Source organism: Hyla sarda, chromosome 3, assembly GCF_029499605.1.
Source record: "Hyla sarda isolate aHylSar1 chromosome 3, aHylSar1.hap1, whole genome shotgun sequence".
Lineage (NCBI taxonomy): Eukaryota > Metazoa > Chordata > Amphibia > Anura > Hylidae > Hyla > Hyla sarda.
In genome coordinates, this window is record NC_079191.1 from 322,472,953 (window position 1) to 322,489,548 (window position 16,596).

At 42.9% G+C, this 16,596-nt stretch overlaps 1 protein-coding gene across 1 annotated transcript in view; it reads left to right on the forward strand.

Moving 5' to 3' along the window:
• The window catches only part of ANAPC1 (anaphase promoting complex subunit 1), a 142,581-nt gene that overhangs the window by 84,887 nt on the left and 41,098 nt on the right, over positions 1-16,596 (forward strand). Inside the window, exons 27-33 of the mRNA XM_056567206.1 lie at positions 52-323; positions 2,002-2,236; positions 6,216-6,307; positions 7,167-7,301; positions 7,863-7,945; positions 10,262-10,340; positions 10,523-10,597. Of these exons, the coding sequence (XP_056423181.1) occupies positions 52-323; positions 2,002-2,236; positions 6,216-6,307; positions 7,167-7,301; positions 7,863-7,945; positions 10,262-10,340; positions 10,523-10,597 (971 nt within the window). The remainder of the gene's footprint in view (positions 1-51; positions 324-2,001; positions 2,237-6,215; positions 6,308-7,166; positions 7,302-7,862; positions 7,946-10,261; positions 10,341-10,522; positions 10,598-16,596) is intronic.

Genomic DNA, 16,596 nt, shown 5'->3' on the forward strand with positions numbered 1-16,596 from the left:
TTGGATGGTGATGTGTTGTTTTATTTTTTATTTTTGCATTTCTATGAACAGGGAGAGCTCCACCTAGAAACACAACTGTGGATCTCAATAGTGGAAACATTGATGTTCCACCGAACATGGCTTGTTGGGCCAGTTTTCACAATGGAGTGGCTGCAGGCTTAAAGATCGCCCCTGCCTCCCAGATAGACTCTGCTTGGATTGTTTACAACAAGCCTAAGAATGCAGAACTGGCAAATGAGTATGCTGGATTTCTTATGGCATTGGGTTTAAACGGGCATCTCACCAAGCTGGCCACATTGAATATACATGACTACTTAACAAAGGTATGACAACTAAGATCTAACCAATATCCTGTCATTTAAAGTGTAGCTCCATTTTTTATATATATATATATATATATATATATATATATATATATATATATATATATTTTAACCCCTTAAGGACCGGGGGTTTTCCGTTTTTGCATTTTCGTTTTTTGCTCCTTGCCTTTAAAAAATCATAACTCTTTCAATTTTGCACCTAAAAATCCATATTATTGCTTATTTTTTGCGCCACCAATTCTACTTTGTAAAGACGTCAGTCATTTTGCCCAAAAATCTACGGTAAAATGAAAAAAAAAAAAAAAATCATTGTGCGACAAAATTTAAAAAAAAACGCAGTTTTGTAACTTTTGGGGGCTTCCGTTTCTACGTAGTACATTTTTCGGTAAAAATGACACCTTATATTTATTCTGTAGGTCCATACGATTAAAATGATACCCTACTTATATAGGTTTGATTTTGTCGCACTTCTGGAAAAAATCATAACTACATGCAGGAAAATTAATACGTTTAAAATTGTCATCTTCTGACCCCTATAACTTTTTTATTTTTCCACGTATGGGGCGGTATGAGGGCTCATTTTTTGCACCGTGATCTGAAGTTTTTAACCGTACCATTTGCATTGATAGGACTTATTGATCGCTTTTTATTTATTCTTAAATTATATAAAAAGTGACCAAAAATGCACTATTTTGGACTTTGGAATTTTTTTGCGCGTACGCCATTGATCGAGCGGTTTAATTAACGATATATTTTTATAATTCAGACATTTCCGCACGTGGTGATACCATATATGTTTATTTTTATTTACACTGTGTTTTTTTTTTTATGGGAAAAGGGGGGTGATTCAAACTTTTAATAGGGGAGGGGTTAAATGATCTTTATTCACTTTTTTTTTGCAGTATTATAGCTCCCATAGGGACCTATAACACTGCACACACTGATCTTTCACATTGATCACTGGTTTCTCATAGGAAACAAGTGATCGATTATTCTGCCGCTTGACTGCTCATGCCTGGATCTCAGGCACTGAGCAGTCATTCAGCGATCGGACAGCGAGGAGGCAGGTAGGGGCCCCTCGCGCTGTCCTGCAAGCTGTTCAGGATGCTAGCCGTGTGGCTCAGCTCTTAGCGTGCGGCTAAAGGGTTAATAGCGCGCGGCGCCGTGCGCTATTAGCAGCGGGTCCCGGCTTCACTATGACGCCGGGCCCGCTGTGATATGATGCGGGGTTACCGTGTAACTCTGCGTTATATCGCGGGAGCAGGACCAAGGACGTACCGGTACGTCCTTGGTCCTTAAGGGGTTAATGACATATGACTATAGTGCAGCTCAGTGCTGGAGACAGCTACTATGCAGATGGCACGGGAATCCATGTCTCTTAATATAAAATTATAGACTAGGGATTTAGGCTCCAAATTCAAAATGATTGTACTTTAGAACAATGACGTACACAGAACTGCGCTATAGTGATTTGTCATAGAAGTCAATTCAGCACTGGAGGTACTCTTTAAAATGATGTCAAACTTGCATTAAGTGTTATGAGAAAAACCTTTTTGGAGTTGCACATTGTAACATTAGATAGAATATTGATAATATTTTCTGTATACAAAACAGGTGTTATATTGATTCCTTGTAACCATTTCTTTTGGATAATTCAGTTTCTTCTTTCTCCAAACAGGGCCATGAGATGACAAGCATTGGACTACTGCTTGGGGTTTCAGCAGCCAAACTTGGTACCATGGACATTTCCATTACCAGACTTCTGAGCATTCACATCCCAGCTCTCCTACCTCCCACATCTACTGAACTGGATGTGCCACACAATGTACAGGTGGCTGCTGTGATCGGGATTGGTATGGTATACCAGGGAACAGCACACAGACATATTGCAGAAGTTTTGCTGGCTGAAATAGGTAAAATATACTCCTTCCAGAAAAGATGTTTTTCTTTCTCTCATAAAATTATATGGAGTATATATATGGATTTATTCAGCTATACTCTACTTTGCCAGCTGGGCCCGTGCTTGCTGTCAGCAACTTATCCAGAAATCAGAATCTGTCAATGTTTTTTATATACAATGTCGAAATTTTTTGATTGATAGTCGGCAATAACAGCTAATTCATGGTACAGTCAGACAATTGTGTAGTGACCGTGCCAGATTACGTCAGTTCAGCTCTTATAAACTGACTGGAAGCTGAGCTGCAGTACGTCAGCATGGCCACTAAACTATGCTGTCTGCTTTTGCCTCTTTGTACTGTATATGTGGGTGCTGCTGAAGTTCCAGGTATCTGAACCCCACTTATTAGATATTGTTGGCCTATCCTTATTTATGACAATCAGTATCGAAACGCACTCTGGCCAGCGTGCCGGGCCCCATACGGGAGATCGCAGGGGGCCCCAGCGGTCGGACACCCCACGATCTTAAACGTATCCCCTATACTTAGGATAGGGGATGCGTTGTTCTACACTTGACTACTCCTTTAACCCCTTAAGGACATAGGGCGTATCCATACGCCCCCGTTTCCAAGTCCTTAAGGATTGAGGGCGTATGGATACGCCCTGAGTATTTCCGGCCCCCACCGCTAGCCGGAGGGGAGCCGGATGCCTGCTGAAATCGTTCAGCAGGCATCCCGGCATATCGCCCAGGGGGGTCATTATGTCCCCCCATGTCGGCGATTGCCGCAGATCGCTGGACAATTCAGTCCAGCGATCTGCGGCGGATTCCGGGTCAATCGGGTCTCCAGTGACCCGATGACCCGGAATTACTGGCTGATCGGGCCGTCAGAGACGGCCCCGAACAGCCAGAGTCTGCAGGAGTGAGGTGGCACTGGTGCCACCTCACGATCGCCCTGATTCGTCGGCCGGATTACCGGCCGACCAATCAGGGCGCCTGCTGCGGGTGTCACTCCTGCAACCCGCTCCGCCCCTCTTCCGGAGGACGTGAGCGGATGCGGGAAGACGACCCCCGGTGCTGGGGACCCCGATCCCAGGGACTGACCTGTGCGGCGGCATCGTGGAGCAGCAGTTGGAGGTGAGTGACAGCCTCCTGCTGTTGCTTAGCAACAGCTCCCAGCATGCAACAAGGGCATGCTGGGAGCTGTAGTTATGCAACAGCAGGAGGCAGACCACCACAACTCCCAGCATGCCCTTATGGGCATGCTGGGACTTGTAGTTTTGCAACAGCTGGAAGCACATTCTTTCTATGGAAAAGTGTACCTTCAGCTGTTGTGTAACTACAACTCCCAGCTTGCACAATCAGCTAAAGTGCATGCTGGGAGTTGTAGTGGTGCATCTGGTGGTTTTATAACTACAACTCCCAGCATGCCCGTTGGCTGTCGGTGACTGCTGAGAGTTGTAGTTTTGCAACAGCTGAAGGCACACTGAGTTAAGTAGTAAACCAGTGTGTCTCCAGCTGTTGCATAACTACAATCCCCAGCATCCCCAGCCAATGTAGTATGCCTCCGGCTGTTGCATAACTACAAGACCCAGCATGCCCTTCCGCTGTCCGTACATGCTGGGGGTTGTAGCTTTTGCAACAGCTGTTTCACAACCTGTGTGTCTCCAGCTGTTGCAAAACTACAACTCCCAGCATTCACTGATAGACCGTACATGCTGGGAGTTGTAGTTTTGCAACAGCTGGATGTTTCCCCCCCCCCCCCAAATGTGAACGTACAGGGTACACTCACATGGGCAGAGGATTACAGTAAGTATCCGGCTGCAAGTTTGAGCTGCGGCAAATTTTCTGTCGCAGCTCAAACTGCCAGCGAGAAACTACTGTGAACCCCCGCCCGTGCGACTGTACCCTAAAAACACTACACTAACACTAAATAAAATAAAATAAAAAGTAAAAAACACTACATATACACATACCCCTACACAGCCCCCCTCCCCTCCCCAATAAAAATGAAAAACGTCTGGTACGTCACTGTTTCCAAAACGGAGCCTCCAGCGGTTGCAAAACTACAACTCCCAGTATGCACTGATAGACCGTACATGCTGGGAGTTGTAGTTTTGCAACAGCTGGATGTTCCCCCCCCCCAATGTGAACGTACAGGGTACAATCACCCGAGGGGTCTAGTTTCCAAAATGATATGCCATGTGTTTTTTTTTTGCTGTTCTGGCACCATAGGGGCTTCCTAAAGGTGACATGCCCCCCAAAAACCATTTGACGCTCCTTCCCTTCTGAGCCCTCTACTGGGCCCGCCGAACAATTAACATAGACATATGAGGTATGTGCTTACTCGAGAGAAATTGGGTTTCAAATACAAGTAAAAATTTTCTCCTTTTTACCCCTTGCAAAAATAAAAAAATTGGGTCTACAAGGACATGCGAGTGTAAAAAATGAAGATTTTGAATTTTCTCCTTCACTTTGCTGCTATTCCTGTGAAACACCTAAAGGGTTAATACACTTACTGAATGTCATTTTGAATACTTTGGGGGGTGCAGTTTTTATAATGGGGTCATTTATGGGGTATTTCTAATATGAAGACCCTTCAAATCCACTTCAAACCTGAACTGGTCCATGAAAAATAGCGAGTTTGAAAATTTTGTGAAAAATGTCAAAATTGCTGCTGAACTTTGAAGCCCTCTGGTGTCTTCCAAAAGTAAAAACTCATAAATTTTATGATGCAAACATAAAGTAGACATATTGTATATGTGAACCCAAAAAAAAAATATTTTGAATATCCATTTTCCTTACAAGCAGAGAGCTTCAAAGTTAGAAAAATGCAAAATTTTAATTTTTTTCATCAAATTTGGGGATTTTTCACCAAGAAAGGATGCAAGTTACCATAAAATTTTACCACTAAGTTAAAGTAGAATATGTCACGAAAAAACAATCTCAGAATCAGAATGATAACTAAAAGCATTCCAGAGTTATTAATGTTTAAAGTGACAGTGGTCAGAATTGCAAAAAACGCTCCGGTCCTTAAGGTGAAAAAGGGCTCGGTCCTTAAGGGGTTAAGCACATGAAAGTATGTGGTGAAAGTGTGGTGTCTCAATAGGCAATGATTTCTCTGAAGTTTTTTACATAAATATATATATATATATATATATATATATATATATATATATATATGAAGTACAATATAAAGGATATAGGTTGGCATGTAAAATAGAATATACAATCGTTACCAAACTCATAAGGGCTGCCTGTAGGATAGGCAGACTGCTGCCCAATGTTAGTGCCGATCAAATCGATCGAAGATTAGAAGCAGAAAATAAACGAAAAGAAATAGGACAGCTTCTCATCTAATACAGTAAGAGTATGAACCTGCTCAAGTGTAGACACCCGACTACAAGTTGACTCACCTGGTGTAGTACTTAAGGTGTAGCATATGACCCCTTTATGGAGTAGGGAATAAACCACAAATAAAGTGCCCCAATCAGTATCCCATGTATGCACTACAAGGACAAAGAGAGGCAGAGTACTTACTAACGCCAATCCAATGAATTTTCCCAGTGGCAAAGAAGTGACTCTTCCGTCACATTTATGGGCATAAAACAATCGCTACTTACAGAGGTAAATATTTCCCTTCATATGATTGATATAACAAAGAAAGAAACATAATAAACACAAATAAAACATAGTCAGCTAGGGAAAGTGTTCCAGTTATTTTCCTGATACTCTGACTCTTGACACTTTTGAGTTAAAACATGTATACATGCAAAAAAAGATCTGAACATAGTTGCTAGCTGACTACATTTGAGCCAATAAAGTCAATGAGGGCAAGTACATATCCTTGCTCCTATACGTCATCATACCATTTTGACAGGTTGCCAAGTATTTGTGCCAAGGAAGGCACAATCGTAGCATGAACCTTACATATACTTTGCACACTTGATGTTACATTCTGTCAAATTAATAATGTACAAATAATTTTTTTTCTTTAGGTCGTCCCCCAGGACCTGAAATGGAGTACTGCACAGACCGAGAGTCCTATTCCTTGGCAGCTGGTCTGGCATTGGGTATGGTTTGTTTAGGGGTAAGCATCTGATGTGGATAAAGCTTTATGACAACATATTCATTTATCTCATGACAATATTCTAGTTATTTTACAGTTCATGTCTTTTGTCTTTTTTTTTTTTTTTTTTTTTTTAGACTAACAAAAGATTTGTCTTTCTGTTCTGTGTTGACACACATTTATTATGATTAAAACTTGTGAAATGTCATAGTAAATTCCCCTCTATGTGTACTGATATTATGGTATACTTTCCCTAGAAGCTCCATAATATGTCATCTGATGGTGTATCTTATAATTCATATAATAACCTCTGTGTGAAATCAGAGACCTACAGACGTACAGTAGATTTACAGCAGTTGTGAAAAAGCCTTAAAGCTTACCTACCATTTGCAAAAACTTTTTATATAATGTAGTGTACAGAGCCCTGCTTGTCCTCAGTGTACAGAGCCCTGCTTGTCCTCAGTGTACAGAGCCCTGCTTGTCCTCAGTGTACAGAGCCCTGCTTGTCCTCAGTGTACAGAGCCCTGCTTGTCCTCGGTGTACAGAGCCCTGCTTGTCCTCAGTGTACAGAGCCCTGCTTGTCCTCAGTGCACAGAGCCCTGCTTGTCCTCTCTGCACAGAGCCCTGCTTGTCCTGCCAACACTTCCCACCCAGGCAATAGCTGCAGGGACACAACATCATTTTTCCACCTAAAAATATAAACATTTTTACCAACGTATATAACAAATATACATAAAATGTTTTTATCTACAATATATAAAAGTTTTTGCAGATTACAGTGCCCATTTAATAATTGGTTGTCTATGTCTTACAGTTGGTTGTTTAATGCTCTTTTTATTGTGATATTTGATCACAACTTTTGTTTACACCTCTATTTCAGCATGGTAGCAATTTGATTGGCATGTCTGACTTGAATGTTCCAGAACAGCTGTACCAGTATATGGTAGGAGGGCACAAGCGTTCACATGTGGGTATAAACCGGGAAAAACATAAATCCCCCAGCTATCAGATCAAGGTAATGTGAATGATTTAATCATAATCCAAGAGAGAATGTTTATTTGCAGGCCTGTCTGCATAAAGTTATTATACATTTACATTTTGTCATTTACACTCATGACATACCGTTTTCCCTTTTTTCCTAGATAATAGTTGCATTATATTAAAAAGCTATTTTATTTTGCACATTTTTCCCCCCTGTGTTTTTACTCATTTTTATTATTGTAGAGAAACATTCTTGTTATGAGTCAGTTTATAGAGTTCTACAGATCCTTATCCCTTTTGAGGTTTAAATGCACTAAAGGCAGAATTTCTTGCAGGCAGTAACTTCCTCGTTCATTGAAGCACTTCCAGCACCTTCCTGTGTGTGCTTCCATTGCTCAAAAGCATTTTTATATTAACTGTGTGTTATATAGAAGGCAAGAAGAGCCAAATGTAACCATGTAAATATTGTTCCTGTAAAAGACATACAGTTCTGTCACATTCCTGTAAGACATTACTGTTGGTGACGTGGTCCCGGATGTGAAACGTGGATGTGTGCTTAGTATTTATACCAATATTAATTTTGCTGTATTTACAGGAAGGAGACACCATCAATGTGGATGTCACATGCCCTGGGGCTACACTAGCGTTAGCTATGATCTACCTAAAAACCAACAACAGGTAATAAATAGAAGTAGAGAACAACAGGAGTGAGAACAGAATGTGCTTTACAGCAATTAAAATCCTAATGATTATTTTTCTATAACTTTTCTCTTTCTTTTATTCCTTATTGTCCCTCCCCCTTTAGTTTATTTTGATATATAACATTATCCATTTAGGGAAACTAGTGTGTGGATGTGCTATTGTGATGGGTGTTTTCTTTTTCATAACAGTGTCCCATGTGTGCAAGCACCTTTAAAACATCAAAACCTATTTAAAAAAAAAAGGGGGGGGGGGAGGGGGGCAGTCACCCACTCAGCAACGCTCACTGTGAGTTATAATGGGAGCATGCCACCGTAGGGCTTATGTATAGCCAAATACAGCTTCCCACAGTAAGAATGCTTTTCACCCAAAATTTGAGAGACCTATTTAGTGGGGGTTAGCTAATCTAGGACCAGTTTCTATTTATAATGTAGTTTTTGTGGGACAACCTTAAACAGGAGTAGGTAGGCATTTACACAGTCATATCTGTAAGGGAAAGTTGCAAGATGGCTTACTCTAGACTTCAGGCAAGATTGTAAGAAACATACCGGAGACACAGTTATGTCTTCAACTTTGCTGCTATGCAGAAAGGTAGGTAGGTTTTGTTTTTCTGGCGACATTGCATGATTCACAAGTATGTACTTTGTCATAAAGCCAGCTGGATCAACAGATGTTCTGCTTTGAGACTAGTTGGCATCAATGACAGGAAGAAATATTGTTTGGTAGAGAGTTATGATTCTAAGAATAAATGAGTGACTTTTCCAAAGTACAGCGCATGTTACAAGCTACAGGAAGTGCTGTTTAATTTCTTTAATTTGTGTCCAAAAATTCACATGAAATAAAGTTGTCAGTTTATGGGTTCAAAAACAATGGGGAGATGTATCAAGACAAGCAAAGAAACAGGGGAATAGTTACCTATAACAACCAATCGGATTCCAGCGTATATTTTTCGGAAACCTTTTTAACAATAAGAAAAAAACCTATCTGATTGGTTTCTGTTGGCAGCTACGGTTCCTTGATCAGAATTCCTGATCTGGAATTATCTTTCTACTCGCATGCATTCTGCATCTGTAAGCCATTAAATGGGCTGTGTGCTGCATGGTGAGACTTTTTTTTTTTTTGTTATCCTTCCCATGCTGCCAACATTAAAACAAAAAAGAACCTCGATTTACCTCCCACCAATGCCTCTGGTATATCTGCCCTTGCTTTCACACCTCTTCCCAGTTGCCAGGGGTTGATGCGTCAGACTACAGCCCAGCTAATCATTGGCAGCAGCAGCAGTGTCTCACCTCAGGCAGCGATTGGTTGAGCGGCAGTGTCATGTGTTTAGCCCTGTCCCTGGTCTTCATTCTGGTGACAGAGACCAATACGTCTTAGGGCCATTCAGCCTATCACTGGATGTTGTGGGACACCAATGCAGCCAGCGATTAGCTGAGCTGCAATCTGACGTGGCAACCAGGAGGAGGTTAACAGCGAAACCAGAAGCAGCGGGATGCGAGGCTAATCCAGATTTTTTATTTTAATGCTGGCATCCTAAGCAGGATTTAAAACTCCGGAATACCCCTTTAAGCTTAGCAATATATTGTAGAGGACTGTTAAGACTCCTGCATTTGTAGACTTAGAGCGGCGGAATCCAGGTGAGTAGAAATATTACTGATTTTAAATCAGCATCTCTTGAAGGATTTCTGACTTCACCCGCACTAACCTGTTGTACAGGCTTGTAGTGTGGGTGACACTAAAAACAATAATACTTACCATCTCCACTCCATGCCTCCATTTTGCTGCAATCTTGGTTCTTCAGTACATGTAAATGACTTGCTTGGTGCACAGTGACCTCCAGTCAAGTGAACATCTTACTAATAATGCCTCCTTGCCTTTGCTGAGCCTTCTTTGCTGCAGAATGGAGCTCCACTCTGCAGAAGTTGCCCCACAGACTTTATTGATAATTCTCTGCCTATACCTGAACAGGGAGATAATTATCAGTCATTGCTGCTGGGGCGGAGTGATATCTTCGGGAACCACCCTGTTTACTTGTGGTTCAGGCAGCATGAAAGTGATGACAGTTTCTCTTTGTCTGGAAAAGGAACAAATGCAAGGCTTATCTCCAACTTTTGCACAGTACTTTATTGCTGTTACATATTTTGAATATTTTTTTTTACTTGTGAATTGTAATTATAATCTTAAAAATTCCCACCTCCCAAGTATCTTTGACAAACCCATGTGTTTTTTTTTTTTGTGTTTATGGGACACTTTTTTTAAAGTTTCCTTCTAATTTGTTTTCTATTGTTTTCATAGGTCAATTGCGGATTGGCTTCGAGCTCCAGATACTATGTATTTACTTGACTTTGTTAAGCCAGAATTTCTTTTATTAAGGGTATGGAGTGGTTTCATATGTATTCTGCTAAAATTCTTAGTTAATCAAATGAACCAATGGCATAGTAAGCTTTCATAGAAAGTAGTGTACCGTCTTTACTTTATGTCTCTATATTTTAGTACATGCCTGTTACTTGAAAAAGACTATTTTCTGCAATTAATTTTGTCTTTTCTTTATTTTAGACTCTTGCAAGATGTCTTATTTTATGGGATGACATACTACCTAATGCACAATGGGTGAATAGCAATGTGCCTCATGTAAGTAAGCCTGATGTAGAGCTAAAAAAGGTATAATATGATGTATACTTGGTAGTTTACTTGGTAGTTTCAAAATCTCATTATATTTTATATTGGGAACATTTGATGTAATAGCTTGGTAAAGGGAGACTTTTTAAACCCCTTATGCAGGTATTGCATGCTATGGGGGCTTAATAATAGGGGGGGGGGGGACAGTTTGAATTTGAGAGAAAGCCAAAGCATTTTCTATTCCACAAAGGCCTCAAAAGCGAGATTGTGGTGGTAATAGTCTGGGCCTTACCACCTATTGTCATGGTCCATTCCAAGGATAAAAATATTGCTTAAGATAATCTTCATATGTTGCTTGAAACCAGTATAACATTAAAACAAGCACAAGATAATCATGTTGCTAAACCAGAAAAGGTTGCAGCCAGAGAGAGAACCATGCATCTCACTTTTTGTACAAACTGCTTCTTCATCTTTTCAACCTCACAGCTTGAGAAGTACTGTGCTGCTCTGAGAGGTAAAATATACTCTATTGTGAGAGGTGAAAATCTCTGAAAAATATTTTAACCTAACAAAGATGATCAAGTCACAAATCCATGAAGCGGAAGAGTAAAACAATAAAGAAGCCTGATCACTACTCACAATGGCCTGATTCTGTGCCTACATATTATTCACTGTTTTGGAGGTGTGACAACCTGGGAGTCAAGTAAAGCAGGGAAAGAAGTCTAGTTTCAGGCTGGGAAAGTGCCCAAAACACCAGGATCTTTAGTTTAGTTTTGTTTTTGGAAAAAAGTAAATATTGTGGTTAATTTGAGGCAAGTGAGAGCCCATGCAACCAACAGACTCCACAGCTCACTCCACCTGACCTGTAATGGCCTTGTGGCCTGCACACCATGAGATCTCCAAAAGTGTAAAGCTGGTGGTCTCTTCATAATACTTAGACATATGTGAGCATACCATGGCCTTCTCGGTTGTTTTTCCTGGCCACAAGGTTTGCAGTCAGCAGGGGATAAGGCAGCTTGATGCACAATGTTTTAGTTTTTTCCCCCTGGTATTGTTTAAGGGCGTCCCATGTCCAGCAGTCATTAGAAAATTGTATATTTTTTCTCAGACTTGTTACTCTCTGCTGGGTTCCTCCTTAACCTAGTGCCTCTCTCTAAATGTTTGTGGTGGTTCTTGCCTGAATCGGGTCTTGTTTTGGCTCCTTTTTTTGTTCTGCATGTACATTTTTTTTTTTGCTTAAACTGATACACCTGGTTGATCTGGAATACCTAGTGTTATAGTCCCAGTTGCAGGACCTAAACCCTTGGTCTTTGTGTCCCAAAATGACAGAAGAGAGAAGAGATTGTTTTGTTACCCATCTGTAAAGACCTTTTCTCCTTGAATTCTTTGGAAGGCTTTCCTCCCACCCAGTTATTTTTTCTTGTTTGTGCATCTACTGATTTTTCTGGATTTTTATCTGGGTTGACTCTTGACAAGAAGTATGAACGCTGGTGTATCCTCAATTAAACAGTTCGATAGGGCAATATAATGGATATTTCTCATTCGGCTCCATTGGGGGACACATTGTGGGTATGCTGCTGCCACTAGGAGGCTTGACACTAGGCAACAAAGAAAAGTCGGCCCCTCCCAGCAGAATATACCCCGCCTACAGACTCTGAACTAACAGTTTTAGCTTAGTGTTAGTAGGAGGCAGACACGTCTGGAGTTCTCCAGACCTGGTCATTTATATTTCTTATTTTTTAGTTTAGGAATGTATATTTTGTTTTTACTCCCTTTTTATTTCTCTATTTTTAGGTGGGGACACAGGAGTATAGCGCTCACTGTTTCCCCATTTGCAAAGAAGGGGCACAGGCATCGAGTTATGTACTGTCAACCCCTTCTCACCATCGTTCAGCGCCTGGGGTTGTACCTTTGGGTCCAGGTCCCCCTATCTACCCTGCTCGTCTTGCTGTCTCAGCCCAGCATGATGCAGGTCGTATAATAGCTGGCAGAAAACTTCATGAGTTTTCCAAGAGCAAGGTGAGTATTTTTATCCTTTTTTTCAGTTATCTAGCCTTTCTCAGGATTCTCAACCTCTGTAGCCCCCCTGTTTGGAGCCCACTATTTTTTATTCTTTCTAGGAAAAGTCTCCTGCTCGGCCATTCTGAATATTGGGGACAGAGACAGTGGTGCAGGACATTTTCACAGTATTAGGGGTATTTTTACAGCCCTACTCTCGGCGTCTGCACTTTGTGCAGGCACATTTTCGCTTCGGCCGCCTCCACGCACGAGTTGACAGACGTGCCATAGGCACCGGGTGAGACTGCTCCATTTTTTCTTTTGCTTACACTATGTCCGAACCCAGAACTGCCCCCCCTCCAGACAGAGTACTGCAGCCCTGGTCACCTATTATGCTTGTGTGGTCTGCAAAACATAAATGCCTTGGGGTTCTGCTTAACCCGCTTGTCCTGCCTGCACCACTGCATGCCCCGGCCCTCCTGGTATCTCTTCTCAGGTCGTTCCCCCAGAATCCATGGGCTCTGCTGTCCCTCCAGAATGGGTGTCTTCCATGTCCCAGTCTATTTCCGACTTGGCACAGGTCTCCCGTTCCATGGTGACTGCGTTGGAGAGGTCTTCTTTATGCCATCCTTCCAGAGAGGCTTTTTCTCCTTATTTTAGTTGCTCTTACAAGCGCCCTGGGGGTTTCTCCTCTGGCTCATCTCCAGACTCCGGAAGTCAGAATAGACGCTCTCCTTATAGGTCTTGCTCCCCTTGCCTGGCACACCGAAAACACCCCTCTTCTAAGGGCCGCTCTCCTGGTCGCCGTCCTAGGTCTCCAGATCTGCGTACCAGGTCTGTCTCGCCTTCATCCAAGGCTGCCTCCACCCTCTCAGAGGTGTCAGGTTCTGCCTCTGACTCAGAGGACCGAGCCAGCACGTCCGACATGGTAGACAACTTGGTCTCTGCCATCAGGGACTCTTTTCACCTAGAGGACCCAGGAACTTCTGACCCAGCTCCAGAAGTTTCCTCTCACTGCTCCTGTCGCTTTCCTAAGGTTTTCAGCTCTCATGCAGAATTTGACGCCTTACTAGAAACAGCATGGAAGCATCCTGATAAACGCTTTCAAGGGACTAAGAAGGTTAAGGCACAGTCTCCCTTTGCCCAGGACTACATTGTGAGATGGACTTCTCCACTGATGGTGGCCCCTACGGTTTCCCGTCTGTCAAAAGCCACTACCCTACCCCTGGCGTATGCAGCATCCTTTAAGGCCATAGCGGACAAGAGAATTGAAAATCTGGCAAAATTTGCCTTAGAAGCAGCAGGGTCATCTTTACTTCCTACCTTTTGTTTCTGCATGGGTGTCTTGCACTTCATCTCTACAATGCTGGAGACTATTAGTGCTCTGCTTCTATGCAGTCTGCCCGTTGTACGGCTTTTGTCACAGGTAATCTAGTGGCACTTTGTCGCTCCCTGGGGCTCAAGGCTTGGGAAGCTGATGCCGCTTCCAAGAAATCTCTCACTGAGCTTCCTTTCACTGGGTCCCTACTTTTCGTGAAACGCCTGGATGAGATTATCTCAGAGGCTACTGGAGGTAAGAGCTCCTTATTACTGCAAAATAAGTCTCGCCGTACCAATACCCGCAGGAAGACAACTTCCTTTCGGTCCTATGGCTGGGGTAGGACCACCAGACTGGCACCCTCACAGGATAAGAAGGCCCGTCCCTTCTGGAAATCGGATAACCGTTCTGGCTGTTTCGCGGCCATGTCAGCAACCCGTATGCCTCCCTCCGCCTGAAGGGGCGCCCCCACCCGTAGATCCTTCTAGGGTGGGAGGTCGTTTGTTTCTTTTTTTCCAGGACGTTTGGTCTGCCCTCGTGCAGGACTCTTGGGTCCGAGATGTCGTTTCCAAAGGCTATCGGATAGAGTTTGCTTCCTTTCCAAGGGATCGCTTTTTTCGTTCCAGCCCTCCTCATTCCCCTTCCTTGGCAGCAGCTTTTCGGGTCGCGCTTCGGACCCTTCTTGCTCAGGGAGTGATCTTCCCAGTTCCTCCCAAGGAGTGTTTTTCAGGTTTCTATTCAAACCTGTTCGTCGTTCCCAAAGAGGGGGTTCAGTCTGCCCGATCCTGGATCTAAAGCTCCTCAACAGTCACCTACTCCTACGTCATTTCCGCATGGAGTCTCTTCGTTCAGTAGTGGCATCCATGGATCAAGGGGAGTTTCTTTCCTCGGTGGATATCCGCGATGCCTACCTCCACATCCCCATTTTTCTAGCACATCAGCGCTATCTCCACTTTGCAGTTCTAGAGGGCCATTTTCAGTTTGTTAAAACAAAAGAAAGCGCTCCATAGTGTGAAACCGTATATGTGAAATTCGGTGAACGGTAATGAATAATGTTCACCCGCGGTGGTTGTACCAAGCACAACAATGGTAAAGGCATATAGAGAAAAGGAAATCTCAGGTCAGGCAGCCGCTCCCAGGATAGTGCAAATATCACAGAATTCCTCCAAGGTGAACCACAGGATTAAACAGGTGGCAAGAACTTGTGCAGAGCAATCCAGTTTATTTTACCCACAATGCAACGCGTTTCGCAGTGAAGACCGCTTCATAAGGCATCTGATGCCTGATGAAGCGGTCTTGACCGCGAAACGCGTTGCATTGTGGGTAAAATAAACTGATTGCTCTGCACAAGTTCTTGGCGCCTGTTTAATCCTGTGGTTCACCTTGGAGGAATTCTGTGATATTTTCAGTTTGTGGCCCTTTCTTTTGACCTAAAACAATTCATCCCTTCTCTTCTTGTTAGCTAGCTATTTCATGTATATTAGTGGCCTGTTTGACACCTTCCCAGGTAAGTATATCAGCATCAGCATTCACTATTATTCCAGGCTCGAATGTCCTTATGTATTAGCCTGCATTAAGATGTGTCTCACACCTCTATATAAATTTCTCGAACCATCAGGAATCCATGCACTCTATCAGGTCTCATACATATCTCATATCCAAACGTGGTGGGCATAAATCGTGTGCCTCTCACACCCAATAACCTTAAATGGAGGGGTCTTATTGGACTTTAATGAGGGTCTCATACACCCTCCAGGATGCCTTTCTGGTGGATCGCTCACACACTCTATTCTCTTCTGTGCATCCCTGGTGCTTGTAACTACTAGGAGCAACAATATGTGCTCAGTTCTTTAACATTTTTAGACAGAGACTCTTAGCAGCAGCTGCAATAATGTTAAAGAATTGAGCACGTATTGTACCTCCTAGTAGTTACAAGCACCAGGGACGCACAATAGAGAATAGAGAGTGTGAGAGATCCACCAGAGGGGGCATCCTGGAGGGTGTATGGGACCCTCATTAAAGTCCAATGAGACCCCCATTTAAGGTTATTGGCTGTGAGAGTTGCTGTTACACATGATACTGTAGTACCATTCAAGCAATTTATATAGAGGTGTGAGACACACCCTAATGCAGGCTAATAGATAAGGACATTAGAGCCTGAAATAATAGTGAATGTTGATATACTTACCTGGGAAGGTGTCAAACAGGCCACTAATATACATGAAATAGCTAGCTAACAGGAAGAGTTCACTGATAAATTTTAAAGCACTGGTTTATATCCAATTTTCCTTATTCTTTATTCCCATTATAATTTTAATGCATACCAATAAATGTTTTTAGTGAGACCCTTGTAAAGGGTTCTAGTTCCCGAGATTTTTTTTCCCTCTTCTTCCTCTCCTTCCCAGGGTCCTGAGGAAGCTCAAAGCGGAGGGCGTCCCCACCATTCTCGTAGCTCCGGACTAGCCCTGGTGGGCGTGGTACGCCGATGTGGTTTGTCTAGTGGACGACGTGCCACTGCGCCTCCAAGTTCGTCCAGACCTGCTCTCTCAGGGTCCCCCTTGCCACCCCAATTTACTGTCGCTGCATTTGGTGGCGTGGCAGTTGAGACTGCGGTTCTGAGGGCCAGGGTGTTCTCTCCCCAAGTAATTTGCACTATGATCAGGGCGCGCAAGCCTATCTCTGTGAAGATTTATCA